The sequence below is a fragment of the Sminthopsis crassicaudata genome, chromosome X, assembly GCF_048593235.1.
Source record: "Sminthopsis crassicaudata isolate SCR6 chromosome X, ASM4859323v1, whole genome shotgun sequence".
Taxonomy (NCBI): domain Eukaryota; kingdom Metazoa; phylum Chordata; class Mammalia; order Dasyuromorphia; family Dasyuridae; genus Sminthopsis; species Sminthopsis crassicaudata.
The window spans coordinates 26277156-26296196 of NC_133623.1; the positions used below are offsets into that span (position 1 = coordinate 26277156).

Here is a 19041-nt window from a genome sequence, read left to right on the forward strand (position 1 = left end):
CTTTCCATATCCAGGTCTACGCTCAAGAGCACATTCCACAGTTCTTTGAGGACCAGAAGATATAGTTCATCCGGGCCTCCTTAAGGTCATTTAAGTAAGGCAGCTATGTGCCTTCCTATTATTTCTCCCCCTGTTCTAGGTGTCAATGTTCCATCAACCATTCTTGTTCTGTTCTTTTAAGTCTAGGCTCATTCTCTTTGCCAAAGAAAACAAGGTGAGACACAAAGGGTGTTCCCATATGTACTGAAATATTCATCATTTGTGGAAGTGAAAAACTGGTAACAAAGTAGATGCTCCAAGGAATGTTCGAACAAACGTGTGATCTATAAACATCACGGGAGTATTATTGCACCCTACAAATGACGAACATGAGAAATTCAGAGCAACATGAGTAGATGTCTATGAACTGATGCCGAGCAATTAAACAGAACCAGGGGAATGATAGGCATGACTAATAAAATGTAAATGGAAAGAATGACAGAAAGCAAACGCTGCATCACTGTGATAATCAACCTTGGCCCAGGAGTTGAGGCAATACACTTCCCTCCTTTAATTGGAGAAGTGGGGGGTTATGAGTGTGGAACACTGCACACTGTTTCTGCTTAACAGTTTTCATTTGGTACAAAGCAAGATTCATTGAAAGGTGATGGAGGGGATTACATCCAGAAATTATTTGGATATAAAAAGATAAGATGCCAATCAAACTTTTTAAAAATCATTAAAACCCCCCCAAAATGGACTAGAGGTCAGGGTAAGATGTGTCAGCTGCAGGATTTACTCGGAGCAGTACTGGAATTCTCAGGGTTTATAACATTTGGATTCCAATGAATTGCAATCCAAATCTGTGAAGCCTCCGATCATTTAGTAATGTTAGTGCTAACATTCCCTGTCCACTGTTTTGATCAATTTGAACCTTTCTACTGAACTCATATTCCATTTACGAAATACCCTTGTAAGGCCTGGATATATACCTTTGATAAACATCCTCCCTTTTTTTTTTCCTGAGCAGGAGAAAGTAAGAGCTGAGTAACTGTTTCCTTTTCTCCATCAATTATTATTACCCCCATTATTCTATTTGGATCTTTCTTCCCCAGTACAACTCCCCACCCTGTAATTTGTTCTTGGCCTTCCTTGCCAATCCCTGCTCAATCTGACTTCTAGTACTCCTGACCTTCTTAGTAGATAGTGTGGTGGTTTTGTTCTAGGTCTGGTACTTGTCCTGATTCCCCCATCTTCTATATAGGCTTTTTGAAAATTAAGTTGGTCAGAGAGCTGTCTATGCATCCATGTTAGTCTCTTTTGATGACTCCCCATTGAACTCAACAGAACGAAATTTCATTCTCAGGAACTAGAGATTCCACTTTCCAGTTGTGATCCAGAAGCTCCAAACCCATTCTCCAATACCATCTTATCAACCGGCTAGTCGCTTCTCACTGTAACATCACAACAGCCGAAAGAACCCGTGTTGCTCCCTTGACTCAAGTAACTTTATTGTTTGTCTCTCCACTGCCTTTCCAAAGAAAGACCAAAGTCGACCCAGAATTTCAAGCCCTCTACAATCTGCCTCTGATCTTTCTGGCCCCCATACTGCCAAAGCAATGGTTACTTTAGCCCCGTTCTTGACTCTTTTTTTTTTTTTCCTCATTGACCGATAGTCAGATCCCCTTCCAGGTTGAAGGGATTGGATCCTTTGCCCGATTCCATAGCATTATCTGTTTCTCTTGTGTTCATAATGTTTTTATATGTGTACTGTGTACATCTCCCATTTCTCCTAAGCGATTATGTATTTCTCAAGATCTAGGGGACCCCATCTGATTTATCTTCGTATTCCTCCAGCCACAATGAAAAGTGAGACCTATCAGGGGCTCTTAAAATGTCTGAAGAACAAAGAGACTAGTGGAAGGAGTGACACTAAGAGCCCTCTATGTTCCCAATTTGGCCCTAGGTCTAGAATCCGAATGGCCCCTAGAGGGTTCATGTGGCCATTTTGCAGTAAAACAGCAACAGATCCATAAAAAGGTCTCTTTTGTTTCCTGGAGACCTGGGTCTCATTGTCCAGACTGCCATGTATTGGCTAAGTGATCATGGCAGTGAGGAGCCTTTGTCAGGAAAACCAGGGGGCTGAGGATCTTGCTCTTTCTCTTGCCCTGCCCCCCTCCCCACTGAAGCCAGAGCTAGTGATAGTGACTGTCACACAAGCGCCGTGGCTGAGTATTCAGTCAGCACTGGACAAATACTGAGTAATGGGTCCACCTGCCTCTAAGCAGGCCAGTCAACACCACTGTTAAGGTGTTGGAGAGGAAAGGGAAGTTGACCTCTCCGAGAGAGTGAGCCAATCAATGAGGTCACCAGCAATCCACATCATAAAGTCGATTTTATTGCCAGGAAACCGTCAAAAACTCATTTGTTTTGTGTTTCAGTAGGACCTTCTTCTTTCTGACTAAAATCCAATCATAACATCTCTCTGAAAAATAAAATTCTTTTGAAATAAATAAACATACAAAATAAATAGCATATTTCATAAATAGTTTTAGCCCTTCTGCACAGCGTTCATGCTGATATCTTCATAGTTTTGGTTTTTTGTTTCTTTTTTTTTTTTTTTTTTTTTTCCCTTCCTGCTCCCCTCCTCCCTCTTCCTACATACGGGGCTGTTGGCTCCCCAGGGATTTGGGAGCTGGCGGCAAGCTCTGGGCTCTTCTTTCATGTGCTTGGTGTCAAGGTGTCTGTGTGGTTTGTGTGGTGGGAAACGCACCCCCCCCCCCCAATCCCCTTCATTGCCCTCCCTTCCCCTCCACTCCCTTCCCTTTCCTTCCCTCCCCCCAATTGCTTTTTTCCCCACCTCTGGGATTGATATGCAGGTCCTATCCCCACCCCCCCTTCCTCTACCCTAGTTCTCCCCACCCCACCCCCAAATCCCCGCAACCTGTAAATACACTTTCAACAACAAGGGCTCGGCTGGATTGAGTTCAACTTAAGTGCTTCTCTGTTATCGAAGTTGTTAAAAAGGACGACTTGAAAGGCTATGAGTATAGAGCTCAAGGACATAACTGTGGCCCCACCACCGGTGGGGAGGGGGAGGGGAAACAGAGGCCAGGCACATCATCTATAGCGGAACAGGTCTCTGGACATGGAGGGCAGTTTAGAGGAGTCAACGGGCCTGGGTAAAAAGTGGGTGAACTTCTGGTGCCTCTTAGTCCTGAAGCCCTCTCGAGGTGAGCCGTCTTTGTTCAGGGCCACATAATACTGTCTCTCCGAGTCCGAGTGCTTGTACAAGGTGGACGCGTACGTATTGTACCAATTTTCTTCAAACTGCTCCCGGAAAACACATTCTCTGGTGAGCTTCTTCTGTGAGGGGGAGAAAACAAGGTAGAGCCCGTTAATTGCTTCACCAACGGCGCAGAGCCATTTAGATTATCCACTAGAGTCCCCAGAATTGAGGAAACATTTCTCAGCCCAACTGCAAGAGACAAAGGGATGGATGTTGCCATGTAATGTGTCATTCGCTCAGCACGTAGGCAACAAACTAATACGAAGCCCCGGGCAGCGCACTAGGCTATGGAGACACAGGTACAAGGAACGAAAGGATCCTGTAGAACCTGGCCTTCGCTTCCAATAAAGGTGCGGTTTGCCCTTGCTTTGTCAACTTCTTTTCTGATTTCTTTCCCTCACCCCCTCTTCTAAAAACCCACCCTCATTCGAGGACCTTGATAGCCTTCACCCCGAGGTGCCAGTGACAGAAGAGCTTAGAATAAATATGAGGATGAAAATCACCCCCAAGGCTCCAGTGACTTCCACTTTCTTTCTGCTAGCTTGGAGGAGGTAAGCCAGGGCTTGTTACTCCCATTTTCTAGTTGAGGAAATCTAGGCTCCAGGGAGGGCGACGTGGCCCACGGAGTTGAACGGGAACTGACCTGAGCCTCGGCTGAAAGGCAGCCCTATTTCCTCCACATACTGGGTACAGGGGCAGAGTCAGGGCTGGGCAGGGTTTCCTGGAAATGAGATTGTCCCGGGCATCAATCACCAGACATGTCGATTGCGGGTAGGAATCTCCTTTTTCTCCAGAGAAAGCCCATGTAGCAAAAGGGAGGGAGAGCAGAAGGGCCAGAGGACCTGGGTTCAAGTGCTGATTTTGTCACTTAGTCCCAGTATGCCTTTGGGCAGTGGACTGGGACACCTCTGGCAGAGATCCCTTCAAGCTCTAGCATGATCATCTCCCAACCAATGAGCACAAGCCTAGAGCTATAGACCAAAAAGATGTTGGGAGTGGGGACGAAAGGGGTGGGATTCCACATGGCTTTTGATTAGCTAGATTTTTAACTGCCTGACTAGTAAAGCCAGGGGTATCTGAAGTTATAAATGGTTGAGAGGAACTTACTATTGTTCTTTATCACACAAAGAAATGTGGGAAAAGAAACCTGATGAACTGCAGCGCAAGGGACTCGGGAAGCCTGAGACCTGAAGAGGCACTGCCCATAATACTGATAGGTATGAAACACCAGAGTGGTCTAACTGAAGGTAAATGGGGGAATGGCCTTCATTAGAGACTTGCTGGATCTTGGCCGAGTCGTTCTTTCCTCTGGGTTTCCCCTTCCTTGTGTAGCAAATGAGGTTGGAATCTATGGTTTCTTAGTCTCTCTCGGCTTGGCCGTTCTCTTGTCTAAAGTCCACCTTTCCAGCTCTAACTCCTGTGATGTCACAGCTTCACCCCGAGCCCCTGCCAGCTGAGGACATCCACCAGCCTTCGGGTGCCCCGTTGCCACCCTCTGGGTTCTCCTTGCTTGGGTCTCTTAGGAACGGCGAGATTCTGGCCAACCCCACGGGCCGACGGGTGGCGCGGCCTCAAACCTATAATAAGGCTCCCATGAGGTGGGCTATGATCTCTCCCAATGAAGGGCCCCTTGGAAGCACCTCAACTTGGATGGCTGAGGGCTGCAGGCCCCTGGGTCTCCCCCAACAGGCCTATCCTTTCAGCCTTGATGTGACTGCCATTCCAGAAGAGGACAGTGATACCAAGTGCTGGGGACAGGCCTATCTCTCAGATGTCAAGAAAAAATGTCCTACTCCAAGTAGGGTGGGGGAAGGGGAGGCATACTGGGAGACAGGAGGTCTGGGAGGGGGACTGCCCTGCTGGCTCCCTCGCATTAAAGGCATCTGGCACTGTGGGGCCCAAGCTGGTCACAGGACCAGAGTGTTAGAATTGGAGGGATCCCCAAGGATTATCTAGCCCAGCCCCATCTTGTTAAATGAGGAAACAGACCCAAAAGGAGGATATAATTTAGCTAAGGTCTCTATAGAAGGGATTTGCTCCAGCCTGGAATGGAAATTAGAAATGAAAGCACCTAATTTAACAAGGGGAAGGCTTTTCTTTTCTGGCTGGCATAAAAGTTCTGGCTAGGGTGTCCCCAGTTCTTGCCTGCCTCTCTCTGATGCCCGGAACCCAGGGGGTGGGTGACACATCACACAGCTGGAGCGGCACTGACCTTCAAATTGGCTGACCTGCCTTTGACAGCTTGCTTTTAAGCTAGGCACTTCCTTACCTTCCCTGGGGCTCAGTTTCCTTCCTCTTCAAAAGGAGGAGGTAAAAGTAAGTAGATGATCTCTCTTCTTTTATCGGAAATGGGTGTGATCATTACCCACCTCCCTTTTTTCTTGAAAACCATCAGCTTTAAATCCAAATCAGGGAAGTGTTTTTTGGAGTCGGCACAGATTAGGGCCAGGAGCTGGGATGTGTGATTTCCTGGATATTGCACAGTTTCCAAGTGAAGAGGCTTCCTCCACCCATGGAGAAGGACACTTCTTCTGCAACCTAGAGGCTTAAGGGCTGCCTGGAAGTGACACGCCTCTGGATGTCAGAGAAAAAGGCCTCCCCATTTTTGAGGTCAGCCTTCACCATTCACCACCCCAGGGATTCTGCAGAGTGTAGCCATAACCAGATGAGGGTGAAGTTCCTATCCAATTGTAATAAGTTGCTGTATTTAAAAATTGCTTTTTAAAAAAACAATCTATAAACATGTGGGTTTTCTGAGTCACTTTGTGGTCTTCAGGGATTCGAGGGACACTTTGGTGGCCCTCATTTCCAACTCTGCCACATTAGGCTGCCTTTCAAGAGACGAGAGCTGGCCCAAGAGCTGGCTGGGCATGTCACCTCTCAGGGGCCTGGTGTCTAAATTGAGAGGACCTAGAGTAAGTGATGAAATGAGCATGCCCTCTATGCCTTCAAGTCATGGGGCAATGATGGTTGTAAAAGCAGAGTCTTGGGACACTGTACTGGACCTCCTTCCCAGGAGGCTTGGGACCATGATGGACTATGGTTTGGCGGGTCATTCAATCAGTCTCAAATACATGCAATTCTCTATCAGAACCCAGATCTCTCTATCTTGCTCAAAAAGCAAAGCATCAGAGACTTGGGAAAGCATTTGCCAAAACCTAGCTAAGCTCCATCTCCCATTTGTTCCCTGATCTCCTGGTTTACAAACATTATTATAAAAGGAACCCAACGTGTGGGTGTGCTGCCTGTGCCTAGGCCGGTGACATGTTGCTACTGACCTCTATTGTGAGTGGTTTCCTGGGCTCTGAGATTAATAAATCTCTTCTATATTCTCTTGGTATTGCTTTGATCTGGTCTGATATCAGGCCAAACTAAATACGGATCCACTCTGCTACTGCCCCTGCCTGTGCCTTCAGCCTGAGGCATCAAGGAAAGGGCTGTGTGACTTCTCTGCCGAGCTTGGCTGAGCTAGGCATTTGCTACCTGCTGCCCTCGTATTTGAATGGGTGCGCCAACTTCCCTACATACTGTCTGGCTGTACTGGCCCCAAGTCCCCAGTATTGGGTTCTTGATGCTCTCTTTCTGCACTTTACAGTGGCGGGAAGGGCACTGGACTACCCATCGGGCCTGGATGCAAATCTCAGCTATGCTGACTGCCAGATGCATGCCCTGCACAGGTCCCTCAGTGTCCCTTCTCTGGACCTCAGTGTCCGCTTTTATAACATGGGGGAGTTGGATTAGAAGTCCCCCTAAGATGCCTTAAATCTGAAACTAGGACTCTTTTCTCTGGGATAGTCCAGCAGCATGGCCATCAGTCTCCCCTTTCCCTGTACCAGGTCATTCTAATTGTGGGAGGCAGAAGGGAAAAAGCTTTAGGACAAGAATAAAAGTTCTGCTTTGGAACTACATAGCACTTTCCCCTGCTCTGAATGTCTCAGCAGGCCTTAAGGAAAGGAAGAGCCTAAGGGCATCCCCAGAAAGTTTGGTTTTTGGCTGACAGCCTTCTGTGCCACAGCCTCCCTTCCAATTCCATCCCTACTCAGGCCTGGATTATTCTCCCAGCTAAAGCTCTGAAACATCTTAGAATTAGACTGCCATCATCAAATCCAACTCCATCATTTTACATGGAAGGAAACTGAGGCACGAAGAAGTCTGTAAAGTGAATTTCTTAAGGTCACATAGCTAAGCTTCGATCTCCACTTCAAGATCCTCCCTGCATCTCACAGAGTCTCTGTTTGGCAGACAGCTGCTCATTCTGGGGGACAGCAGCCCGGGGAGCTTCCCCAGATATTTCTGGAGGGGCAGAAGCAGTGTGCCTCATCCACCATTCCACCCACTCTTAGGCTGTTCACTTCTAGGAGGAGAAACTATTGCCACCTCCCTTTCTTTGCCGTTCTACAGGCTCCGCTGCTGGCAGAGGAGGAGTTGGTGATGGTGGAAATTTCTAGAACTAAAGGAAGTTTGATACATAGAAAGACTTGGGAGCGGTCTAAGTGGTACAAGTCGGCCCATTCCCCAAGTTAGATCAGAGATCTTGGAGCTGAAAGGGACCCTGAGAGATGACACAATCCAGCTGCTTCCTTTCCTTTCCAAAAGGAGCCAAGTGAAATTTGGAAAACTGACTTGCAAAGGTTACACAGCTAGCAAACTACACCCAGGATTCGAACGTGAGTCTCCTGCGTCCCAGTCCAATCCTCTTTATGGTGACTTTCTTTTGCTTCTAACTCTCTCTCTGACCAGCCAGTCTCATCTCCCAACACTTTCCTCTTAAGAGATAATCCTTTGGATTAAGTCACCCTCTCTCCTGTGGGCTCCTGTTAAGGTTAAAAATGAGAACTGAAAGGGTTGGCACAGGAGTACTAACCCATCAGCACCCACTAGGATGGGTTTAATTGGCAGATAAGCAGAAGGGTCATTCACCGGGGAGCAGAGCCCTAAGTGGCTCTGATGGGGAATCCAGGGAAGTCAGCTCCTCCTGCTTAGGTTTGGATCCCAGGTTCACTTTTTACAACCTATGTGACCTTGGGCTTGTTGTTTAGACTCTCTATGGGCCTGAGATTTCTCTGCTGCTAAATGAAATTCCTTCTGGCTCTGACATCCCATGATTCAATTGATTCGAACTGGCAAGTGAGGCACTAGTGGAAGAATGGGGAAGAATAAAGGCCCTAGGGTTGCTGTAGGGGTGTCTCTTCACTGATTTGCTGAGGTTTAGGGCTATTGTGAGAAGATGGGCTGGGATGGAAGGATTGGAAGCCAGATTCAGCTACCAATCTGATTCTTGGAAAAGCATTTCTGTTGACTATTTAAGGGATTATTCATTGAAAAAAAAATGTGTCCTGAAAAATGTTTCCTTGTGTCACTAATGGAAAGTCAATATCTAGCCCTGAGCAAATCATTTGGAAGGTATCTTCTTGCCTTCTCTTCGGGAGAATCATCCCACTCCTTTGCCAATCCTGGAATTTTCTACTACTTCCAGCTAGCCCAGCCTCAGAAGGCCTCACTGATCTTCAACTTACCGAGCCGTATAGCTCGCCACGCTCATTCATCCCTAGGTACAGGCCTGAGTCCACTCCCCGAATGCTGATCAGTCCCACGGCCAGGCTGATAAATTCCAAGATTCCTACAAATGGACAGGGAAAACACAGTCGCCATTAATGATGTCAAGAAGAAACACAGACCCTGAGCCACCTCCTCCTTTCCCAGATCTTTCTTCCCTTCCATTATTAAAATATCTAGATTACATGGCCAAAGTGTTTTCTGTTTGGGAGTGGGCATGCCCAGGGAAGGGCAGAGCCAGCCTTGGGCCAAGGGGTCATAGGCAGTAAGTAATTCAAGAGCCTTGGCTAGTCCCAGCAAAGACACTCTGTGTGCCTTCCGCCAAGGCCTAGGCCTCTCCAGCTTCAGTTGCTCCATCTATAAAATGGGAACAGCGATCAGTAGTTTGTGACCTATTTGCTTCCTTTCCCAACATTCTGAAATCTCTAACCTAAAACCACACTGAAGGTGTTCTTTACTGAAGGAAAAGGAGAGAGGCAGGCAAATCTGCACCAAAAGCATCTCACAGTAAAGCACATCTTTACACTCAGAACCAAATACTGAGAAGCCCACGTTCTACTGTCCAATTACCAACTTTCAAGAGCCAAATGCCACCTTAAAATGCTCACCCATGACACGGCGTCTCCCGTGCATGTGGCAAAGTCATATAGTTTCTTGCGAGATACCACAATTAAAGAGCTTTGTTTGATTAACCTCTGCTTCTATTAGCGTCAGGGGAGGACCTTCCTGGAGGTCCTTGGCACTATCTCAGAGGATGTCTGGCACAGCCCAAGTGCAAAAGGTTTGCCGGTAGGCCCTCCAGATGTGTGTGGATGACACTACTGATTACATCAAGCCCCACAACACTGCCAAGCCTCATCTGAGAGCCTCATAGTCACTCAAGAGTTTCAGCCCGACTAGCCATACATACATTGGAAAACAAGTGGATGAAGATTGATTGTCATACAGATTCTGATACATGCCTTACCCAAGAACCCGGTTTGCCTGTTGGCATATATATCTAGGACCTATATGGACGATAGCCTGGGCCTTACATTAAACAGGAGTAAAGGTGGGGCTGGAAGGCAAGGTTTTTAAGGACCCCGAACTTCTCCTCAAACAAAGGGTCATCTCTTTAACACTAACATTCCTCCATTGATTCTGAATGTGAGCTAAGAATTACATGAAGAATTCAAGTTCGGCTTTGCCCAGTGAAGCATGAAGAGCTGGTGGAGGAAGAGCAGAAGCAAGGATATCTGTGGAGGATTTCCAACCATGAAAGAAAGAAAAACCACGAAAAAGGGAGACCGATGACCCACCCCACACTCCACCAGATTCCCTAAAATGTCAAGAGAATGGGCAGAAGGCTCTTAGGAGGTTGGGTTAGCTCCACTGCCTGTTAAGGAAACTGAGGACAAGTTACACAAGATCAGTGAACTCTCCAGTCCATTGAGTAGTGCCTGGATCCTTGTCCAGGGGCACTCTAAAGAAGATAAAGGGCCATCAGGGTGGTGAAGAATCTCAGCTAATTCGTAGAAGAAAGGGTTCAGCCCGCAGCTTCCTTCTACCCTCCTAAGAGAGCACAGAACACTGGCTCACCTTCCTGTGGGACAGCCTCTGCTTCATTTCTCTCCCTCCTGGCCCTCCAGTTAACTCCAGTCAACAAAACCAAAAGACACTGGTTGGTAGGAGGGAGGGGGGGAAGTGCCGGGGCTCACAGGAAGCCTAGAACAGAGAATGCTTGCCTGCTATTTGCAGCATGGATAGAATCCTGCAACTGGGACTCAGGAAGCTCTGAGTTACTAACTAGCTGTGTTAGCCTCCATTTGTAAAATGGGGATGAACAGCAAGGCTTACCTCATTGGGATGTTGGGAAGATCAATGTCAGATGCTTTGCAAACCTTTGATTGTTAAATAAAGGCTAGCAATTAACCATTATTAGAGCTGGAAAGGACTTGGAAAGATAACCTCATTTTATAGGGAAGGAAACCGGGGTCCAGGGTATTTGCCAAGGTCACAGAGCCAGCGAGTGATCAGGCTCACCCTTTGCCTGAGAACTGACAAGTGGCCGTCCCAGAACACCTTGGGGGGGGGAATGTTAGGTTCTGGGAGAATCTAGCTCATAATTCAGAGCTAAAAGGAAAATGGGAGGTGTCAGATTGATTTCTAAGTTTTGGTCTCTTTCTGGAGACTTGGAAATAAATATATCCCTGCTTCTGTTGACATAGGTTAGGGAGGGAAAACCTGAGATAACTGTCTTTTGCTCAGAGCTAGCAAAGCAAAGGTGGAGAGATCAGTAAGGCTCTGAGAGCATGGGAACAGAGGAAAACGGGGGTGGGGGCTGGGGGTGAGGGAAGGAAGTCAGGGCTAACACAAAACTTCAAAATGGGGCTTTGGGCTGAGGCTGTCACTGTTAAAGGCCTCTGGGTCCAGGATAGGTAAGCAGAATGGGCTTTTCCATGATCCACTTCCATCGGACAGTCATGTGTCTCTCTTTGTTCCACATTTTCAGAAGGCTAGGTCAGTTTCCTACACTCTGACCCACAGGCATCTCCTGTAGTTGTATAAAACTACCTCTGTGGGGGTCCACATTGCCAAGGTTTTTATTTCCTAAGAACCTGGCTGACCCTGCTCTGCTGATTACTTAGGAAGTCTTTGCTATCACTGGGAACCTTCAGAGGTCATCTAATCCCCTCCTCTGCTGCTTGCAAGGACACTGTGGGATGAGTATCCATGGGTTTCTCCAATCTTCTGCCATTCTAAGGCTGAGGGAAGAAAGGGTACTGCTTTTACCCATAACTCAGCATACTTTTTAACAAAAGGAGAAGTCAAATTGTATCTAGGCCACTCACTACCTATGTTCCTGTGGCATCGAGCAAGTTACTTGCCCTCTCTGGAGCCAAGTTCCTTCCTTTGTAAGGTGCTGGGCTGGCTTCTACTAGATCATGATGTCTACATCTAGGATCCTTTGCAGCTTTAAAACTAGGCTTCCCTTAGCCTTAATTTCAGAATGTCTTTGTATAGTCTAGGAATCCAACCCCATCGTTTTATCGAGGAGGAAACTTAGGACCAGAGGGGAAGTACCTTTCCTAAAATCACACAGCAAAGAGCAGATCCTCTGACTCTAAATTCGTCACTCTCTCCCCCTCCCCCTTTCAGGTTCAGTTATCAGTCAATAGAATTGAATCCTACAGGTGTGGATCTGTCAGGCGGGACTTTCTCCATGTCCCCGTTCTCCCTATTCCTGAAATCCCCATGCCCGGCTGTCTTTGGGTGCCATGTTTGTTTGCCAGTTTTCCTCTTAGCTGGAGTCTACCGGAGGGGGGGCCTGCTGAGAGGCACGTGATGATGGGACAGGCATTCCTGGCACTTGGACCAGCAGGAATGCAGCAGGGAACAAGCCCTTTCCCTCCTTTTGGAGCTTCAGCTGGAAGTAGGTGTCACAGGGTAAAGTTGCTAAGTGGGTAAAGTTTATCTCCAGCACTCCCTGTCAACAGCCAGGCCTGTGACCCTCCAGGCCCAGGGCATTTGCAGACTGAAGTGGAAAGAGCTCTGGATATGTTGTCTGTACACATTGTCAGATTCAATTGCTGTAGCAACTATTTTGCCTGAGTGACTTATTATTTTTTTAATGAGGGAGGGGTGAGTTTGGCAGGGAGGGAGGGGGAATAGGTCTAGAAATGATTGTGCTGTACAAACAAAAGGCATCAAATAAACTTTAAAAAAAAAAAGGCTAGAAGTTAGAGGGCCTGAATTCAAGTCCAGATTCTGCTAATTCCTTCCCTTGTGACCTTGTGTCCCTTATCTGGACTTTTCTTCTATTAAAACTGAGGATAGGGACCAGCAAGCTCCAATCTTTCAAAATCTCACTGCTATGATTCTTCCCATTCATCTACTTCCGTAATCAAAACTTTGACCTGTTTCCTCTTCCTTCTGGATTCACCAAGATGATCAACAAATAATCCATGTTAAAATGAGGGAGGGGAGAGGGTTATTGCAATAACACCTTATCCAAAGAAGTTTCCCAGGGAGAAATGACCCTTGGCTGTAGACCGTTGGCTTGCTGGAGGGATTTTTGGAGAATGAGTGGACCTCTTGGTACAACTTTGAATCCAGCCATCTACCTATGGCTAGGGCTAATCGTGGCCATGCCCATTGAACAAGAGAACGATGCTCATCCAAGAGTTTCACTAATGATCCGGGCTCCCTCCCCATACAGAGCAAAAAGACTCATCATCCCAGAAATTTCTGAGAAGCCTCCAGGAAACCCAAGTGTTCCTAAACGGAAAGCCTGGGTTCAAGTGCACACTCTGCTTCGGACTAGGGGTAGGAAAGGGAAGACAACCCCTTCTCTTCTCTGGAACTCAGTTTCCTCCTCTGGCCCCAACTCATCTTTACAGGCTCTCCACGTGATAGCCTACATTGCAATCAAGCTGGCCTTGATGTTATCGCGCCTAGCCTGTGGCGTTCCATCTCCAGCCTCCATGTTAGCATCCAAGCCCTTCCCTATGCTAGCCCATTCTCTTTCCTCAGCTTGGCCTCCTGAAATTCCGTAGGCTCCCTTCAAGGCTCAGCTCAGGTGCTTTTGTAATTCCCTGTCATTAGTGCTCCCCCCACCAGCACCCCCAAATGATTTAATTTTGCCATTATTTATCTGGGTGAACGTAGTTTTTCTCTAGTAGAAAGTAGGCTTTGTTTTTTGTGGCCTAGTACAGTGCGTGGCGCATAGTAGGTGCTTCTAAAAGTGCTTGTTGGAATGGACCAAAGTGATATGGGAATGGGGATGCCCAATGGCCACCTAGCTCAGGGCTCACTGCAGAGAAAAGTATGCTTCAAGCACTATAGAACTGGTGAAAATGGAGGAGCCAGGGCAGCATGGTTTGCCGCTTGTCTCCCCCCCCCCCCAGGGACTCTGACCTTTCCCGGTGCCAGAATGGTTGGCGCTGGCCGCTGGGCAAACCCCGACATCAGCTCCTGGCACCGTGCCCCGATGGCAGAGAGCAGCCTGAACCCCCTCTGTCCCGCCAGCTGCCAGGCCCCTGGTGCCCACTGGAAAGGCTGGGTCCAAGGAGAACGGGCCGGCCAGATGGCGATCTCAGTCCTCCTGGCTACCGAATACAGATGGGGAACCGGTCCCCCGTGCCAACACGTTATTACTTGGAGTCGGGGCTGTGCTTGGGCTGAGCCGGGCTCTCTCTGCAAACTCGGATTCCAGGGTAATCCTCGGGGGCCCTGCTCTCCAATTACAACAAATAGCTATTTACTTTACGGGGCCTTTGGAGACTACACCCCTTCCCCCAAAGCCGAAATCTATAATATTTTATATCTTCAGTCTGGTCTCCTTTACTCTGCTGGAATGTTGACTGCTAAAACACTTATGGAATGTTCAAGTTTCGATTTATTGAATACTCAGCCTGATTAAGTCCAAAAGGAGGTGTGGGGGGGGAAACGGGGTGGGGTGGGGGAAGGGCTCCAAAGCCCCAGCTCCCCCTCAGCAGGCATTACAAGCTAAACCGAGCTTTGGGTTTGTGGCAGGTTCAAAGTCGGCAGGGGAGGTGGATGCAGGACAACTCGGAGCCATGCTCCCATTGCTCTTGTGGGAAATACAGCCATCTGCTGAGGGAGAGGCGAAGCCCACTGGATCTGGGGCAGAGGTTTGGGTCAAAAGAGCTAAGAGGTAAGCTGGACCAGAGGGGGAGGGAAAGATCTGCTGCTGCTGCTGGTCTGGAGCCAAAAGAGACCCTTCGAATCCTGTAGTCCACTGCTGAGGGGGAAACTGAGGCCAAGAGCTCACCAGAATACTCAAGTGGAACTGGAACTTCAACTCAGGTCCTTTGATCCCAAATCCCACTTTTTTTGCCCTTTAAATCCCCAGGTGAAAAGAATGAGAGGTGGCTCTTAGAGGATGAAATGGGGATTAAAGACCAAGGACTCTCCAGCGTTTACTTTGACCTTGGGGATTCCCAAGCGAGGCTCCCGCCCCCTCCAGGCAGGCAGCCTGAGGGCTCTTCCCTAAATTCGGCCCGCTTGGGAGGCTCTCCCTCTCCTAACAGCAGCCAGCCACCCAGAATCCTCAGGCTATTCCTTCTCTGAGGAAAAAAAATCCCGGTCCTGGGGGCAAAGGTGGAAGGGTTCCCTCCCCTGGAGAAGGGGGGAGAGCAGAGCCAAGCTAGCAACCTGCACAGGGCCCTACCCCCTCCCATTCCCCCTTAGGGACCTGCTGAAAGTTTATACAGACACCTGCAGCCCTCTATTGAACTCCCCCCACCCCCAAACTTACTCTACTTCAGCTCAGAATGCATTTTTCCAAGATGACATAGGCCTCATTAGGGTTCCTGCCTGCTCCGAGCAGGCCAGCCCTGTCCCCAAAGCCATTTTCCAGGCTGGGCCCTGCCCTCAGCCCCTGCTGGCTGTGCCCCTCCGCTCCTTCACGGTGCCTGCTTTTTTGACTTTTCTAGTCTGGCAGGAAAGATTACTGAGGGGGGGGGGGAGGGGGAACGTCCGAAGGCTTAGGAAGATCCTTCAGTTTGCATTGGCTTGGGGCTAGGGTCATCTCCTCCCCTGGTGGGGGGGGGGGCGGAGAGCTAGGAAGGGAAAGAGGGTTTAGTGGGCCTGAAGTTTGGGCTGGATGTCACTGCACCTGCGGAATGACTTAGCACTGCGGAGAATAGGAAATTGAAAATAAAAATGGCCACATTGCTAGGGAGTGAGCACATTTGTTTAGAGACCTAATGATCTCCATCCTGGGACATGGTTTATATTAATGTGTAATTAGTTCTGTATGTGAGACAGGCGGCTGTGCCCTTTGAACAAGCTGCCATGAGCTGGGCAGCCGTGGGGCCATCCCGTGTGCCGGGCAGAGGAGAGATACCTGTGTCTGGAGTCGCAGGGGGAGGAGGCCTGGCCGGCCCCGGAGGCCCTGGCCCGGAGGGCTACAAGCCGTCTACGGTGGGAAGTGGCCCGGAGCCGGAGGCACCCGCTACCCCAAAGCTTGGCTCGGGCCCCGTCTCTGGGCAGTGTCGCCAGGAGGGGAAGTTCCCGCCGTGCCCGTGAGTCGCGGGTTATTCGTACCCCACCCTGCAGAGCGCGGCTCCCCCATGGCCGAGGCGCGGAGCCAATACCGGCACCTTCCCCGTCCTCCCCTTGCCCGCCTTCGCCACTTCCAGCCGCGAGTCTGGGGGAAGCTGCCTACATGGAGCGATCGATCGAAGCGATTGCCGAGCATCGATTCAGCGGTTTACCCCGTGCCGGGCACGGTCCGGGCGCGGTAGCCCTTCTGGAACGGGCACAGCACCGCAAAGCGCCCGGGCAAGCCGACGCGGTCCCGCCCCGACGGAGGAGGAGGAGCCCGCTAAGGGAGCGGGGGTTACACCTGCTTCGGTGAGGTCCCTTGGCAGGCCGCGGGGTCGGCGGGCCACTTCGGCCTTGGGCGGCGGGGCTGGGGGGCCACCCTGTCCCCTCCAGCCGACCGCAGGGCGGACCCTGCGGGTCCGGGCTCCAAGCACCGAGCCGGAGCTCCCGGCGCACACGCACTCAGTTCCCCCCCTCCCCCCCAGGCAGGCACACTCTCGGCTCGGCTTTCCCAGCCTCGAGGGCAGCCAGAGGGCAGGCAGGCGGCGGGTGTGCCAGTGGCCCGTCCCGCCCCGTCGCCGCCGCCTCCAGGAGGGCGCGGGCCGCCCCCCCCCCCCCCACTCCGCCCCGGCCCCGTTCCCCTCTCACCGAAGCGGCTGTGGTCGTGTCGGGTGCCGTGCACTGTGCCGTTCGGAAAGATCTCCAGGTGGAAGCCGGTCCGGCAGTAGAGCTGCCTGCGCCGCAGGATCCCCTTGAGGTGGGCGAAGTCGGTGGGCGAGCCGCGCTGCAGCTTGCCCTCGATCTGGCCCAGCCGCTCGGTCAGGAAGCCCGGGGAGTCGGCTAAGGGCATGCTCCCCAGGGACGACGAGAAGCCGTGCACGTCCCAGTCCAGAGAGGCGCCCAGAGCCCCCCCGAGCTCGGCCATGGCCCCGGCCACCGTAGGGGGTGTGTGAGGGAGCGTGTGCGTGTGTGGGGGAGTGGGCGAGGGAGCGGGAGTGTGTGCGCGCTCGGGCGTGCGCCGCGGGCTGGCTGGCTGGCTGGCTCCCCGGCTGGAGCGGCGGAGGGCGAGCAGGGGCGAGGGGAGCGGGCAGGGCTGCGGAGCTGGGGCTGAGCTCCCTGCTGCTTCCCGGGCTCCGGCTTCTCTAGCTTGCTCGCTGGCGGGCTGGCTCGGGGCCTCCCTCTGGGCAGGCGGGCGGACGGGCGGGCTGGCGGGCGGGCGGGCGGCCCGAGTCGTGGCCGGCCGGGGGACCTGCTCGGCTCGCTCAGCGGCGGCGGCGGCGGCGGGGAGCGCGCTGCTGGGACGGCTGCTGCACGGCGCTGGGAACAAAAGTGGCGGGGCCCCTGGGCCTTGATCTCGGGCTGCCTTTCATCCCTCGGTGTGTCCGGCTATCACAGGAGAACGCCACTTTATATACATCCGCACTCACTCCCCTTACATTGACATATTGGGTATTTAAATACAAGCCACACCTCACTGGCATCCCCTCCGAGATTGGTGTGCGTGGTTTGGGTTTTTTTTTTCCCCCCTTCTCCGATCCATTTGGCTCTTTTTGGGAGAGGGGGGTGGAGAGTGAGTGAGCTTCACTCCCTCTTTTATTATGAAAAAAAAAAAAAAAAAAAAAAAAAAAAAAAAAAACGGCAGGAAAAAGCTACACATTGCAGCGAGCCATAACAGCTTTTGGCGAGTTCTTCTGAAACTGCTGATGAAATAACGGAGCCCCGTGCGCGGAGGCCGCTGGCGTCCCCAGGCACCGGGGCGTGCGTCTGATTGTCTGATGGCGTGCCTGAACGTGTGCCAGGGTGCCCCTCCACCTGGTGCCCCGGGCACGGCCCCGGCTCCCCCTCCCCGTCTGCGCTCTGATTTCCCGGCCGCTCTGAGCCCAGTCACCTCTTGGACCCTCTGAGCCCCAGAGGGAGAAGTTGGGCCGAGGCTGAAACACCCCCCCCCCTTCCTCCCCCCAACTCCTGACTTGTCTTTACACTCCGCTGACAGAACCGAGAGCCGGAGGGGCCCGGCGACTTCGGAGAATGTATGCTCCTGCTCCTGGGAGCGGAGCCTCTTTCGGTTTTTGCCTTTGTATTCCTGGCGCCAAACACGGTGCGGGGCTCGTAGTAGGAGGTTAATAAACACTCGTTGATCTATCGCTACACACAGGTAGTTAGTGGCAAGAGCCAGGCTTCGAACCTCAGACTCTGTGACTCTTTCCCGCCGTACCCACAGGTTGGCAGCGATGGGGAAGGAGGACACAAATGCAACGGGCTTGAAAGCTGTCCCTGAGCCCCTGGAGTCACTAGGAGGGGGCAGAAGGGAGGGAGAAAAATCTCTCCGAGGAGGGAAGAATTGCAGGGGACGTTTCGCTGAACATGGGGGGGGGGGGCAGGGAGGAAAGTGATCTTTTTGAAAAACGATCTCGCCTGGTTTTAAGGCTGCGTTTTTTACAGGCCTCTTGAGAGCAGAGTCTACGCAAGGAGGCTTGAAGCCTGTTGTGGGCTTTTCTTCCACCTTTTTCATGAGGGAAACAGGTGTTTCCTAGCTCTCTCCTGTGCTCGGCTCCTGACACTCTATCTGCAGCAGCTGCAGCCGCCGCTGGCGAGGGCCGGAGAGAAGGAGGAGAAGGAGGAGGAGGAGGAGGAGGAAGGAGGAGGAGGAGGGAGGAGGAGAAGGAGGAGGGAGGAGGAGGGAGAAGGGGGAGGAGGAGGGAGGAGGAGGAGGAGGAGGACCCGGGCTGGGCGCCTGGGACGAGGCGGGGGCCGCCGGGAACTGGGCGGGGGGCGGGAAGAGGCGCGGAGGAACACGGTCGGGCGGAGGGCTCGTGAGTGCGACGCAAGCCGGACCACAGCTCCCGGGCCGGACCACTGCTCTCGGGCCGGAGGGATAGGGGGGCGGGGCGCAGCGCCGCCTGGGCTTGCTCGCGCCAGCTCCCTCGGGGCTCCGAGAGCCCCAGGCCCGCCGGCCCGCCAGCCCGCGCAGCGCTCGCGCCTAGACGGCGCTGTTGCTCGCAGCTTCTGCGGGTCTGCTAGGGCCGGTTTGGCCCCGCATCCGGGGCCCAGCCCGGTGAAGGGAGACCCAGGAGCTCTAGTGGGGCTGCGTGGGCGCTGGGGGCTGGGCCTGGCAGAGATTTGTCCGACGGAGCACACCCCGCCGGCGTCTTCCCTTTTCCGGAGTA

At 51.6% G+C, this 19041-nt stretch overlaps 1 protein-coding gene across 1 annotated transcript; it reads right to left on the bottom strand.

Annotated features, from left to right (window-relative positions):
• Positions 1-2355: 2355 nt before the first annotated feature.
• Positions 2356-17419, bottom strand: FGF16 (fibroblast growth factor 16). The gene is made up of 3 exons (XM_074277513.1): positions 16523-17419; positions 8785-8888; positions 2356-3345 (listed from the first exon to the last, which is right to left on the bottom strand). The coding sequence occupies exons 1-3, from the start codon at positions 16797-16799 to the stop codon at positions 3100-3102; spliced, it is 627 nt and encodes a 208-aa protein (XP_074133614.1). The 5' UTR covers positions 16800-17419; the 3' UTR covers positions 2356-3099.
• Positions 17420-19041: the final 1622 nt, after the last annotated feature.